The 15,323-nt window shown below is 43.6% G+C and overlaps 1 protein-coding gene across 1 annotated transcript in view; it reads left to right on the forward strand.

Moving 5' to 3' along the window:
* LOC107375365 (mucin-2) overlaps positions 1 to 15,323 on the forward strand; it is a 56,011-nt gene that overhangs the window by 34,256 nt on the left and 6,432 nt on the right. Inside the window, exons 31-45 of the mRNA XM_054749843.2 lie at positions 432 to 706; positions 2,776 to 2,947; positions 3,265 to 3,509; positions 3,669 to 3,852; positions 5,192 to 5,408; positions 7,136 to 7,308; positions 7,387 to 7,456; positions 7,918 to 8,027; positions 8,268 to 8,299; positions 8,383 to 8,551; positions 10,181 to 10,276; positions 10,455 to 10,495; positions 10,926 to 11,072; positions 13,011 to 13,112; positions 13,225 to 13,353. Coding sequence (XP_054605818.1) covers positions 432 to 706; positions 2,776 to 2,947; positions 3,265 to 3,509; positions 3,669 to 3,852; positions 5,192 to 5,408; positions 7,136 to 7,308; positions 7,387 to 7,456; positions 7,918 to 8,027; positions 8,268 to 8,299; positions 8,383 to 8,551; positions 10,181 to 10,276; positions 10,455 to 10,495; positions 10,926 to 11,072; positions 13,011 to 13,112; positions 13,225 to 13,353 — 2,162 coding nt within the window. The remainder of the gene's footprint in view (positions 1 to 431; positions 707 to 2,775; positions 2,948 to 3,264; positions 3,510 to 3,668; positions 3,853 to 5,191; positions 5,409 to 7,135; positions 7,309 to 7,386; positions 7,457 to 7,917; positions 8,028 to 8,267; positions 8,300 to 8,382; positions 8,552 to 10,180; positions 10,277 to 10,454; positions 10,496 to 10,925; positions 11,073 to 13,010; positions 13,113 to 13,224; positions 13,354 to 15,323) is intronic.

Genomic DNA, 15,323 nt, shown 5'->3' on the forward strand with positions numbered 1-15,323 from the left:
ATGGTTGAAGGGGCCGGTGGCCCCTGTTATCGGCAGCCTTATCTCTGTCAATGTGCCCCGGGGCAGCTGTGGCTACAATGTACTCCATCACCATCAGTATACAAGTACGGGTCATTTATCATTTATCATAATCACCCATACAGTAATCATCCAAAGGAGTGTTCTACCTATTAGTTAAGTTAGCTTAGTTAAGCTTAGTTAAATCTGGGTGGCAACTTTTTTTCTGGCCAGGCAGTGTATTATGCTAGCAAACACATTTAGAAAGACAGATGCGACAAAATTATGACCCACAGTTAACTTTTTTTTTGTGTGACACGCCTTGTGATTTTTTCTACATCGTGATTTTATAAACCTGCTCATGATTAATGTCAATAACCAGTGTTTTTTGGGCTGTATGCTCTAAATATTGCTGAATTCTATGTTTTAAACAGGGGATTTGTTGTACAACGTTACGGATGGCATTGGGTGGTGTTATGCTGCATTTTGCAATACATCTTGCAAAGTTGAGACTCAATCCAGCCCATGTTCAACAACCCCCGTACCTAACACCACTTCACTTCCAACGTCGGTATTCAGCACAGTAACAGAGGAAATACTTTCAAGCCATGTAACTCCAGTCACAGCCATTTCCAGTTCTACTTCTATTTTAGCAACAAACCATTCTACAATTTCTCTGAACTGCATCGACGTAGATCCACCAAGACAAGTAAGTCAGTTTTGTTTTTATTGCATTTTATTGAAGACAAGGTTCCCAACAAAAACTAGAACTAGAACTGTACTTAAAAGCACTCATACTGTTCTAACCAACCGTAGGTTGCTCTAATACCTCAAAAATGTCTCCTTGTTTTTTGAGCATTTCTTATTCTCATTTGTCAAGCCCAGTTCCGTTTTATTCTACTTCTTCATAATAATATGTTGTCTGATTGGTGTTTCAGCAACAAAAGACAGATAATTATTGTAGACAAGATGGTCTACAGCTGTTATGACTTGGACATAACCTAAAACAGATCTGATTCCACATGGTTGACTAGGCCTGGCTAGATGAAGACCCCAGATAGACCCAGTTTGTGGATTAAAAAAAATACTGGAGTGGATAACAGGAGGGGTAAAGCATGCAAATGCAATATATTACTTGAATCAGAGTCAGGGGTGATGTCATACCATTTGGATCCCCACACCATAATCCCAGGCATAACACCAATCTCTGGTTTAAATTGAAGACAGATGTGACATTTGTACTCTGATTTGAACACAATACAAAAAGCTGACCTTTTGCAAACCTCAATCCAGGAGTTGTATTGAATTTAGTCCTGACTTCAAAGTGAACTTGATGCAGGGGCGTAAACATCTTCTCTGACTGCAGCTCGGGCCGGCAGCTTCAGGCACAGGAGCATGAGGACAGACTAGTAAGAGAGGAGCCTACAGCAGTGCTGCTTCTCAGCGAGAGTAGGAAGCTGTGTGCTTCATATCAGAGTCTCCAAAAGCAACACTTCTAGTGGTCATTGTTGTTTCCAAAATTAAGGAAGACACGCAAACTTCTCTGTGGATCCTTCGTCCCGCTCACATGCTCGGAGAAGTCCACATTTCTGAGAAGGCTGCGAGAACCAAATGTGGCCATGTGGGCGCGGGAATACCCCACCCAGTCCAGAATGGGTTGACCCAGATGTGCATGTGACATATTTGAACCTCTCTCCCTAACCTGGTCTGTGTGACTGGTTAGAAAGAGCAAAGCATGTATTCCATGCAGGTTACAGACACTGTAGCCTGGTTTATGCTTCTCCGTCAGCTCCGCAAGGGACAGACACGCACGGATTGACGGAAGCGTTTTGCTCTTTTACTTCTCTGTCTCCTGGAGAGTGTTGCAAAGCAATTGCCCGGCAGGACCACAGAGGGCGTAGCGCTGTTCTGTGGTTTCGTGTCATGTATCGGTCCAAGATAGTGTGTTTATATTGTGTTTTTTGTGTATACAAGAGACTTTTAACACTGACATATTTCTCTCTCATTCTCCCACCGCTTCATGCGCTCCCCACCTCTAAACCCACGTTTCCTGTCATTTCCGTCCACAAATAAAACGCTTGCTGCGCATCTTTTCACTTCTCCAGTCACGGGGGAATTAAACGTTCACATTTTTAGAGTTTTTTCGTGAGGTATTCGTCAAGCTTCTCCGTGTCTGCCGCTAGTTATCCTCGGCTCTCTTTGCAATGGTGGCGCTGTAAACAACAGCGGCGTCCTGACCAATCACAAGCTTGCGTAATCCGTCTCGTTCGACGGATGTTTAAAAAAGTGGGCTCGACTCCGTACGTACTTGCGTGCCCTACGCAAGGACGGATAATGGCGTTGCGTGTCTCCGCACTGACGCAGACGGAGAAGCATAAATCAGGCTTGTCCCATGAAGCTTCACCCTCACCGAGGCACTTATTCAGCATTCTTCCAACACTCCCCCTCACTGTTGACCCATCCTCATTGTGCAACTGCACCAATCGCCACTGGAGCCTTCTGAGACCTCCTGCAGGTAGCCAGTCAGACGACAGTACCTGCAGAATGAAAACACACAGACAGTCCTACAACAAGTCGCAACTGAGTCTAAACTTGATGTCAAGTTGTTGTTGTTATTGTTGTTAGCCTCAAGGGCAACATGCCGATTATCACTTGTAAGTCGCTTTGGACAAAAGCATCTGCTAAATACATAAACATAAACATCATTAGTGCTTCTGTTTAAGAATTCATCACATTTATGATTTGATTCTAACCTTGTGGACTTCTGAATCCCCTCAGAGCGGAGAGTCCTGGACTGTTGATAACTGCTTCATAGCTACATGCGCCAATGGACAGATAACACAGAAACCTAAACTCTGTCCATCTGTGACCCCGCCCATCTGTCTCAACGGGCGCAATGCTGTCAAGGTCTATGATGAGAATGGATGTTGTTTTCACTACGAATGTGAATGTAAGTTTTCATCACCACATGAGGTGTTAAATCTGACTGTTGCATGTTGAAAAAAGCTCTAGAAATAGTAAACCAGAACTATCTAGTCCTATAAATAACTAAAGTTTCATTAAGCATGTCTGCTGTGGCATGGGACTCAGACGCAGATGAAACTGAAATATAACATCTTGTTTGTCTTTTGGTTTCTAACTTACTGTCTGTTGTGGTATTTTACCCTAAATATTATGTTTGTAGTAAACCTGTAAAACACTTATCTTAGAGACATACATTAACTACATGGAAATTAATAACAGGATACTTTTTCTACATGGTTACAGGTGTGTGCACCGTCTGGAGTGGCTCTCACTACATGACCTTTGATGGACAGTTGTTCACTTTTGACCAGAATTGTTCTTATTACCTGGTCAAAGAAATAATTCCAAAATACAACTTAACTATTATAAAAAGCAATGACTGTGATCCTTCAGACAGCTCATTCTGCCCTGTTTCCCTCACGTTAATTTATAAGTCATTTAAAGTAGTTTTAACTCAGACAAATGCTGCTGGAGCTTCAGTTAACATGGTAAGCATCAGTTTAAACAAACAAAACACATTTTTATGGATAATATCTACATTTTTTGTTGTCTTGACCGAATTTTATGCTTCAGCTCTAGATAAAACACCATATTTGTGCTGTTCAGAAGGCAGTTTCATCCAGTGACTTTAGTCCCGTGTTCAACAGGTTTTTGTGAATCAGAAACGAGTCTATCCAGCCTACAGCAACTCTGTCCTGCTCATCACCGACACAGATATGGTGATCACGTTGGTCATACAGGAGATTGAGACAACAGTAGTCTACAGAGACTCGTCATTCAGCATCGACCTTCCAGATTCCCTTTTTGGAGGAAACTCTGAGGGACAATGCGGTATGTTTCCAGAGAACCGTGTTTTCATCATGGCCTTGCTTACTCTTTTCTTGGGGTGAATTAACTAACATCTGTAAACGTTTGGTGATCCTCTCCACAAAACCTCTGTTGCAGTCCTACTGAGGCCTAGTCCACACGTAGCCGTTTTTTTTTTTAAACGAATATCCGCCCCACCAAAAACTTGCATCCACACCACCTCGTTTAAAAAAAAAACTCTGTCCACACGTAGCAGGATAAATACGTTGTTAAGGACATGCCAGACCTGTAGGCGGCAGTACTTCCCCCGTTCTTAACCTCGTCCTTCGTCTGTGGTCTTCCGCAAAGAGCAGTAATTCCGCTTGCAAAAACAAACAAGCAAAAAGCGCTTGGACAATTGATAAAGCGAGCGCAGCTCTGAGGGCGTCCATGCTGTCGGCTAGTGTAAACACAGGTCGCACACGTGATGTCAGCATTTTTTTGTCGCGGAAAGTGACGTTGCAGACCTTAAAACTCCGGTTTTGTCTGTTCACACGCAGACACCCAAAACGGAGAAAACGCAGATCTTTACTTTGGCCGGAGTTTTTAAAAAGATCCGTTTTCGTGGGAAAAAACTCCGTTTTCGTGTGGATGACAGGCCAAAACGTAGAAAAATATCTACGTTTTGGCAGATCCCTGGCTACGTGTGGACAGGGCCTGAATCTATTTCACACCCTAACTTTATTTGTAGTCAAAATGGATACAAAGGCAAATCCGCAAAACAAGCTAGCTTAAAACATTTTTCATGCCTCTTAACAATGTTCTAAAATAGAATACGTTTATTGTGGAGATTTAAAAAAAAAGAACGAATGCAGATCAGCCGATCAAGGGGCAGAAAAAAAGGACAAACCTCCAATCTTATTTTAATGTTTTCAACAATAAAACGCAGGAAAGCATCATTTTACCTGCAGTAGTGAAGAAAAACTTCTATGAGCAAAATGAAAACATGAAAAATGATTACATGAACCAGGAGAGCAGGAAGAAATGTCATTTCAGTTTTTATTTTTGCTTCAGTTCGAACTTTTTAGAATTTTAATTTTCATCACATTTAGCTTGTTTTTGTTTAAAATCTCTTCAGTTTAATTCATTTTATAAGAACTTTTGTGTTGCATTGTTTGAAAAAAAAAACATAATTACTTGAAAGGTTTTGTATTTAAAATATGTTTTGAACGTTAGTATTTGTTCATTTATGACAAAATTCTTGTTAATCATAACCTCATAAAAATATGAATGAAATGAACGTTTGAGCATCTTAAAACATTTTGAGTAAATAGCTAACTCGGAGGCCTCCTAAACTGTTATTTATCTGCTGCTTTTTAAAAAGGTACCTGCGACAACTCCCAGGCCAATGACTGCCGTTCTCCAAATGGCCAGGTGGAGAACTGCTTAGCCTCTGCAGGCAAGTGGTATGTCCCAGAGACTCCCTGTGTAACCCCGTCAGCTCCTCCAATTACTACAAGTGGGCCTGCAACTTCACCACAGTCCTCCTCAACCACACAGTCTCTATGCAAACCTTCAATCTGTGATCTCCTCACAAGCAGGTAAGGGAAACCAACAATCAAAGGTCAATTACGCTTTTTTCTTTTTACCTGTTTGGAGTAATAATTGCATTTGTTAGAAGCACGTGTTGTTTAGGACTAATGTATTTATTCTCATCAAAAATTACATAGAATCCGTAGTTTGAGTTACAGTGGAGCTAAGGGGAGCCCGACTCCCCCGTAAGGGCAATGGGCTCCCCTAATCCTAATCCGCAATCCTTCACACCCAGCCCCAAAAAGATCTAGTTTCAACCTAGTTTACATTATTTACATGGACTCTCAGCATACCCAGACTTCTTTGTGCTCCAGGCAGCTGCGTCCTGCGCGTGGCCACTAGGGGTTGTATCAACTAGTCGACTAGTCGACTTCACGGCTCTGTAGTGACTTTTTATGCCTGTCATCGACTAGTCGCTGTCACGAGATAATGACTGACAAGATGCAGTCCTTGGAAAAGACAGCAGGTGACGAGCTCCTGCGCGTTGGGAGGCGATGCGCTGTGCTAGAGCGTCGGTATCTGATGCCCACGGTAAAACGGACATTTGACCGAATTGTGACCTTTACCCTCTTGCAATTTAACCTTCCCCTCACCTTCATCCTAACCTTAACCGGCTTGTGCATGCAAAGCTCTGATCGCTGACGCGCTCCAGACATCTGCGTCCTGAGAACGGCCACAGTAACATTATCAAATTAGGTGTCGCCACCTCAAAAACAAATCTAACACGCTCATTTCCTTTTATGTTTTCTGTCTTTTATTTGTGCCTGATGCATTTTGCTGCTGCAGAGCAGAGCGCATCACCTGTTTTGTCCTCCGGTGACCACCTCACCAGCGCGGTCGGCACGCACTCCGCTGTTTTTGCGGTCGGTAGATCTTTTAGAACTGCAGTTCAAAGGTAGCAGTTTCTCTTTAGGATTGAGAGGAGATGCAGGAAGATAATAAACAGGCAGGACAGAAAAATAGTCAAATAAAAACAAGTTAGTTTTTGTACCTGGTGGTCGCAACAAACAGACACCATTGAAGGTAATCAGAAGTGAGGAACAGAAAATGAAATAATTATTTTAATGTTTAGAGCAGCAGGAACTCCGAGAGGCTGCAGGCGCATCAGTGAGTTTGCTGCCGCTGCGCAGGGGGAGGGGGGAGAGGGCTGAAGCGGAAACTACCGTTGTTAAAAGAAATGTGTTTAACTTTGAAAATGTGGGCGCGATTTTAATTGTCAAAAACTCCAACGAACCAACCCGCTTCAGGTGTATGACGTCATCAACGACTAGTCAAAGTCGACTCGATTTTCATTACTTGACTGTCGACTTTCAAAAAATTAAGTCCTGCAGCCCCTAGTGGCCACGGTAACATTCTTAAAGTGGTGTCACAAAAAATATAATTAACACAAGATTTTTCATGTCCGACCATATTCTCCGGTACTTTCTGTCTTTTAGCCGTGCCTGACGCGCTCTGCCGCTGCAGAGCTCATCTCCCGTGCTCCGGTGATGTCACCCTATTAGCGCACACCGCTGCCTTTGCGGTCGGTAGATCCCTTTGATCTGCTTAGTTCACAAGTAGCTCACAAGGTGAAAAAGAATGAAAAACAGGAAGCAGTTTTTCTGGAGGATTGAGAGGAGATGCAGGCGGTTCAGTGACAGCCAGGATAGGAAAACAGTCACATAAACAAATGTAGGCTACATGAACATCTGAATTTCATTCATTCATTTCTAAACGGACTCATCTGCCTTTCCAGTGTATTTGCACCCTGCCACACACTCATCTCCCCAGGACTGTTTGTGATGTCCTGTTCTGACGATGCATGTAATGGTGGGAACGTCAGCTGTTCCAGCCTGGAGGCTTACGCCACGGCATGCGCCACTGCTGGGGCTTGTATCGACTGGAGGAGCGCTACTAATGGGCTTTGTGGCAAGAAATACACTTATTACTCTATTTAATCAGTTTGGTTGTGCAAAATATGTCAATAAAAATTATTTTGTCTTTTAGAGCACAAATGTCCGAGCAACAAAATGTACATGGCCTGTGGTCCGTTGGTAGAGCCCACGTGCAATGACAGGTACAATGGAGCTTCATCAGACCTTTGAGCCTTTGACTACCGTTAAAAACCAGAGATTTCATTAGTTCCTGTTGTGAGAGGGTTACTTTACTTCACTGAGGGACTGAGAAGATATGATGAGAATCAGGAAGATCAACATTAAAGTACAAGCCTAGCCTCAGAACTTGGCCTCCTAGCTAGATATTTCATACTCACTTTTCATCTTTTAAAGGGGCTATATTAGCCCAGCACCTTTGGCAACTTTTGATCATGCTGTATTGTAGAGATGCTCTGTGTTGGCTTTTGAAGGGTTAGGGTTGCTGAGTGCTTCGTGGCAGAATGAGAGCTCCTGAGTCATGCAGGTAAACGGGAGCAGAAGGAAGCAGATAATAAACACTGAAGATGCACCAAAGGAGACGTGCTCAGTGCTTTCATGTGTGACACAGCCTTGTATTAAACACTGACTTCATTTTTGACATCAGGTACAACAAGAAGTTTGTTTCATCCTCCAACAACACAGAGGAAGGCTGCTTCTGTCCCTCTGGAACCACTTTATTCAACACGGTGTATGACGACTGTGTCATTTCCTGTGGTAAGGAGATGTTTGATTTAAAAAAATGATGGCTTTCATTTAGTCATCATTGAAATGGGCAGAGTATTTGATTTAGTTCCCTTCACTGCTGTAGAACGGGGGTACCAGCAGCCCATAGCTGTGCACAAAACCAAGTCTGGATGGAAAGCTGACACACTGATCTCATTCTCACTAACGTTCTTCTGGTTACTAGTCACGCTTTTCTAAAACTAGTTGAACTGCTTACCGTTTTTGTTTCAGATTGTGTTGGTCCAGATGGAAAACCCAAACAGGTGAACAAAATAAATGTTGAAAACTCTTTGGATACAACTTCTGGCAGGCGAGATTGCAGAGCTGGTTTGTTTCCATTCAACAGCCCGGTGAAACATGGACGACTGGATGCAACACGTGTGCGTGCGACCTGGATTCCATGAGTGTCAGGTGTGAGCCGGTAACATGCCCAGCATTAAGCACCCCCCTCTGCAGCGACCTGGGCCAGCAGCTGGTCAACAGAACCGATGGCTGCTGCACGATTCAGTCATGCGGTAAGTTCAATTCAAGTTTATTTATAAAGCGCCAAATCACGACAAGAGTCGTCTCAAGGCACTTCACATAATAAACATTCCAGTAGAGGTCAGTTCATTAAGCCAATCAGAAAAAAAAGTTTCCTATATAAGGAACCCAGCAGGTTGCATCAAGTCGCTGACTAGTGTCAGTGACTATACAGCAATCCTCATACTAAGGAAGCATTTAGCGACAGTGGAGAGGAAAACTCCCTTTTAACAGGAAGAAACCTCCAGAGAATCCTGGCTCAGTATAAGCAGCCATCCACCACGACTCACTGTGGATGGAGAAGACAGAGCACACACACACACGCACACACACACACACACACACACACACACACACACACACACACACACACACACACACACACACACACACACACACACACACACACACACACACACACACACACACACACACACACACACACACACACACGACTCCTGACTGAAACGCAGCAGTAGAGCCCTGCGTGGGACTGTTTTCTTCATCCCGCTCCCGCTGAATTTCTGACAATTACCGCCCGCAACCGTAGCGTGCATGTCTACTCCCGCCTGCAACCGCAAAACTCTGAGAAATTATTACCTCACAATAAAAGAGATGTATTGAGTTTGCGTCCTCTCTGGTCCTGGAGAAAACATGTCATTTTATAGGCTATACCAGGGGTCGGCAACCCGCGGCTCTTCCTTCCATCTGATGCGGCTCTCTGTGCTTGTAAAATGATGAATGGATATTTAAATAAAAAGCTTTATATTTTACTGCATTAATTTTATATCTGTAAGTCAATTCTATGTAAAGATTGTCTGCGTAAACCTGAACAGTTCCAACCCGGTCTTACTGTGAGACCGGGTTGACGGGTCACGCTTGTGCGTAATCATATCGGCGCATTCTGAGCTGAAGAGGATGTGAGATTCTGGGACTCTCCTCAGACTCCACATTGGAGACAGGAACAAGCACTATACAGCCAAAGTTTCATAATCAGGGAACATTTTCTAAGTGACAAGTCTCTCTGAGAGTCAGGATTTGGAAAACACTCGCTTCAGTGGGAGGAATCTTCCCGCATGCGCTCTGGTTCTGCAACGCGCTCCAAGCCAATCTCCACATCTTCAGGTCGCTGTGCACCTTATGTAGTACACGCTGACAGCGAGCTGCGCCGAGCAGTGTCCAGCTCAGATGTTCAGACGGGAATCTTTTCTTGAGCGATTTAGTGTTTCAATTTTTTTTAATGAAATCGATTAAAAATAAAGGCGCCCGGCCCGAGGGCCGTCGGGCCGGGCCGACCCGAGGGCATAGGGCTTCAGTGCAGGGCTCTACTTGGCAGGTTGTAGAACCATTTGGATGACTCTAATACTGTAGATGTCCGGTGTCCTCGTTGCGCGCACCACTCAACTCAGATGCTGCTACATCAGTTAGAGAGAAACTCAAAGGATGTTTTGATCTTTACTAACTGAATCCAATCCTAAAAGCTGTTTTCGTACCATCAGCAGGCTGCAAGGGTGAGGCTCATTTGAGCAGTCTGATGTTGGGATTGATCTTTCTTTAAATTGGTAAACCGGATAAATGTGTCCCCCCCCCCCATATTTACAGAACCTTTTTTTATCCAACAGAATGCAACTACAACTTATGCTCACTTCCAATCAGCTGTCCTCTGGGCTTCGAGCTGAGAATCAGTAATGGCACCTGCTGCTTGTCTTATGACTGTGGTACGTAATGTTATAAGTACAAACCCCAGAACACCTCAGGGGTTGGTTGAGACCATTAAAATGTTTGGTTTTTGACATGGATAAAAATACCATAAAACAAGTAATCTAATAACACTCTGGTGATAGTTAGACCAGGTTAACCCGAACCCACTTTTTTTCTTGTTTCCATTCTCTGCAGTTCCTAAAGGTGTGTGCGTCGTAGACATGACCGAGTTCAAGGTTAGTGAAGTCTGGAGAAGATAGGAGGAACTTAGCAATGAGATGAGCTGCATGTGTGTCAACAGGTTAAAAATGGCCACTTTTATGGTAGAATCATCGACCAAATAACGTATTATAACTGATGATGAGGCATCGTGAAAACGAAGCTAGTCATGAGTACACGACGGAGTGTCCACTAGAATAAACTCAGACCTTTCTGTTCTCTTAGTATGTTCATACTGTTGATGTGAGGTTTCAAACTGATTTTGTGTGTGTGTGTGTGTGTGTGTGTGTGTGTGTTTGCTCTGTCTTCTCAAACTCCAGTGAAATGACTCTTGTGATAAATACAAAATGGAAAAGAGCTTAATTGAAAATGTATTTCTTTACTAATTAACAAAATACTGGAAGGTAGCGTTTGTAAAAGTAATATTAATAATATATTGTTCTCCAGCCTGGAACAAAGATCCCACCATCAGCGGGTACTGTGTCTGTGGTGGAGTCGTGTAAGGAGTGCTACTGTAGCTCCCAGACGGATCCAAGCACCAAGCTGAACATCATCACCTGCTCCCCAGCTATCTGCAACACCAGCTGCTCTGATGTAAGCCCACCTAAACCACTACGTCTCTTATTTTCAGATCAAACGTTTCTTTGTTACTTTGCATTCGGGTCTGCTTCAGCACCAGGCGCCTCATTTATAAAGCTTTGTGTAGAATCGTCACTAAAGCTCTACTTTACTCATGTGAATTGATTTTCCCACGTACAAACACTCGTGTGTTTCTGGATCACATCCCGCCTCCCACACACCCATAAAGGGTCAATGCACACTACGAGTATTCTTCATAGACCGGCTGACTGGTGGCATTTCATGGGTAACCATGATAATGAGACTGAGGCCCTGTCCACACGTAGCCGGGGATCTGCCAAAACGTAGATATTTTTCTACGTTTTGGCCTGTCATCCACACGAAAACGGAGTTTTTTCACACGAAAACGGATCTTTTTAAAAACTCCGGCCAAAGTGAAGATCTGCGTTTTCTCCGTTTTGGGTGTCTGCGTGTGGACAGACAAAACCGGAGTTTTAAGGTCCGCAACGTCACTTTCCGCGACAAAAAAATGCTGACATCACGTGTGCGACCTGTGTTTACACTAGCCGACAGCATGGATGCCCTCAGAGCTGCGCTCGCTTTATCAATTGTCCAAGCGCTTTCTGCTTGTTTGTTTTTGCAAGCGGAATTACTGCTCCTTGTGGAAGACCACAGACGAAGGACGAGGTTAAGAACGGGGGAAGTACTGCCGCCTACAGGTCTGGCATGTCCTTAACAACGTATTTATCTGGGTACGTGTGGACAGAGTTTGTTTTTAAAACGAGGTGGTGTGGATGCAAGTTTTTGGAGGGGCGGATATTCGTTTTTAAAAAACCCGGCTACGTGTGGACTAGGCCTGAAATCAAGGTGCTTGTGAGTCACGTTAGAACCATGGGAAAACATTTAATTGCCTCGGAGGGGCACCGCATTGTTGCAGCGATTAGGATGTACATCGATTTTAAAAAAACTGTAATATTATGAATATATTTAAAAGTAGAGCAGCTGCTCATATTTCAAGTTGTATAATCCCTCATAATATGGATGTATTGAGTTATAGACATTCCTGTGACGAGGCAGGCATGCAGCGCCACAGCCGGCAAGCTCACTTTCCCTGCAGGGCAGCTCCGGTGCTGCAGGAGACCAAGAAGACCTGGTATTTTGTTGTCAATTTGCAAGTTTTCCTATTTTTATTAATGTAACTTTCACACTCGAGTGGCTCCGCGTTTTTGTCCGAGTTGCCACTGCGAACGGAGACTATTAGTGGCAAACTGGGACTCAATAGAGACCAGTGATTTGTTTCAGTGATGCCTGATGTGATCGGATCGGATCGGAGCATCCCCACCTGAAACCTGAGTTTTAAAAGTGTTTATAAAAAACAGGGTATCCGCGGGTCCTTAAAAAGTCTTAAAAAGTCTTACATTTGCTTTTCCAAATTTAAGACCTTAAAAATCCTTAAAAATGACAAATAATCCTTAAATACAGTTTCCAAAGGTCTTAAATTACCAAAGACGCAATAAACTAGATTCTTTTATTTCTATTAAAATTTTGCGAATTCCTAGTAAAGCATTTTTTGTGTACGATGTTGGCGTAAGCGGAACCGTACACATTCAGCTGGTTGTGAAAGGGGGCTATTTTTAGATGAGCACTTTAGCTGGTTAAGTTAGTGGGAGCTTGCGCCATGGGGAAGCACAAGTTTAATAGTAACTGGATGGCTAATCCCACCTTTGCAATGTGGTTAGCATCGGTTCCAGGCAATAGCTGGAAATTATAGCTTAAATTTAAATTTTAAAAATTGCTTAAATTTGGTGAAAGTGGCCTTAAAAAAGGTCTTAAAAAGTCTTACATTTGGTTCCCTTAAACCTGCAGATACCCTGAAAAAAGGACACAGATAGAAGCTCTCTGACCCAAGCCAGGACCTGCTGTTGCTCTGAATGTTTGTCGTTTACTTTCTAGGGTTTTGAATATCGCATGACTTCAGGTGATTGCTGTGGGAGATGTGTGCAGACGAACTGCATTTTCGTCACGCCTGACAACCAGACAACACTCATAATCCAGGTTGGTGATGTACTTTTAGGGCGTGTTAACTAATTACATAAAAATTCTTTTTCAATGTATTCCTACTGACTGTCTTGAGTTGAAAATGACAAGATATCTGTGCGTTGTGCAGGTGAACGGTTCGTACGTACCACCAGACAACAGCTGTGTGCGGTACACTTGTGAGAAGATTAATGGACAATTTTTACTGAAGGAAACCACGACCACCTGCCCCCTCTTCAACGCTATGGACTGTGAACCTGTGAGTGAATCCTGTCAATAAATATCAAATTAAGATGGTCATTAAAAATGCTTCAAACAAACACAAAAGTCTGTAGAAGTATTTGTTTGAATGCGGGTCCCTACTTGGTGTGGAACACTGTTGCAACACACTCTCACACCCAAAGCGTCAAAATACGACGCGTGTGACCAAGCCTCAATATGTGACGATTTGGGATGCCCCAGCGCGTCAGGAGACGACGATCAGGGACACGCTGGGTCACGTGGCTCCGCTGGCGTCAGTGTTTGACGCAGCGGTCACACGGACATTATTCGACTATTTAACCTTCCCCTCACCCCAATCCTAACCTTAAGGTCCATAAACTGTGACCTTAAGGTTAGGGTTGGGGTGAGGGGAAGGTTAAGTACTTCGCAAGTCGTTCTGATGTCCGTCTCACCACCGATACCGACGCTCTGGGACGGTGCGTCATCAGTGTGTCCCTGATCGTCGTCTCCTGACGCGCTGGGGCGTCCCGAATCGTCAGATTTTGACGCCTTGGGTGTGAGAATGTGTTGGGAACACAGCTAGCCAAAGTAAGCAAGTGGGTGGAAGCTAACTTTAAAGGCACTCATGGAAAAAATGTACATCTACAAAAGAGGAACTGAATGCAGGTAGACATGGTAGCAAGTGGGCGGGTCTAACTTTTTTATCTATGTATCTATCTTATTTATCTACAGGGAGTGCAGAATTATTAGGCAAGTTGTATTTTTGAGGAATAATGTTATTATTGAACAACAACCATGTTCTCAATGAACCCAAACAACTCATTAATATCAAAGCTGAATGTTTTTGGAAGTAGTTTTTAGTTTGTTTGTAGTTTTAGCTATTTTAGGGGGATATCTGTGTGTGCAGGTGAATATTACTGTGCATAATTATTGGGCAACTTAACAAAAAACAAATATATACCCATTTCAATTATTTATGTTTACCAGTGAAACCAATATAACATCTCCACATTCACAAATATACATTTCTGACATTCAAAACAATACAAAAACAAATCAGCAACCAATATAGCCACCTTTCTTTGCAAGGACACTCTAAAGCCTGCCATCCATGGATTCTGTCAGTGTTTTGATCTGTTCACCATCAACATTGCGTGCAGCAGCAACCACAGCCTCACAGACACTGTTCAGAGAGGTGTACTGTTTTCCCTCCTTGTAAATCTCACATTTGATGATGAACCACAGGTTCTCAATGGGGTTCAGATCAGGTGAACAAGGAGGCCATGTCATTAGTTTTTCTTCTTTTATACCCTTTCTTGCCAGCCACGCTGTGGAGTACTTGGACGCGTGTGATGGAGCATTGTCCTGCATGAAAATCATGTTTTTCTTGAAGGATGCAGACTTCTTCCTGTACCACTGCTTGAAGAAGGTGTCTTCCAGAAACTGGCAGTAGGACTGGGAGTTGAGCTTGACTCCATCCTCAACCCGAAAAGGCCCCACAAGCTCATCTTTGATGATACCAGCCCAAACCAGTACTCCACCTCCACCTTGCTGGCGTCTGAGTCGGACTGGAGCTCTCTGCCCTTTACCAGTCCAGCCACGGGCCCATCCATCTGGCCCATCAAGACTCACTCTCATTTAATCAGTCCATAAAACCTTAGAAAAATCAGTCTTGAGATATTTCTTGGCCCAGTCTTGACGTTTCAGCTTGTGTGTCTTGTTCAGTGGTGGTTGTCTTTCAGCCTTTCGTACCTTGGCCATGTCACTGAGTATTGCACACCTTGTGCTTTTGGGCACTCCAGTGATGCTGCAGCTCTGAAATACGGCCAAACTGGTGGCAAGTGGCATCTTGGCAGCTGCACGCTTGACTTTTCTCAGTTCATGGGCAGTTATTTTGCACCTTGGTTTGTCCACACGCTTCTTGCGACCCTGTTGACTATTTTGAATGAAACGCTTGATTGTTCGATGATCACGCTTCAGAAGCTTTCCAGTTTTAAGACTGCTGCA

This window comes from Nothobranchius furzeri, chromosome 12 (assembly GCF_043380555.1).
Source record: "Nothobranchius furzeri strain GRZ-AD chromosome 12, NfurGRZ-RIMD1, whole genome shotgun sequence".
NCBI lineage: Eukaryota > Metazoa > Chordata > Actinopteri > Cyprinodontiformes > Nothobranchiidae > Nothobranchius > Nothobranchius furzeri.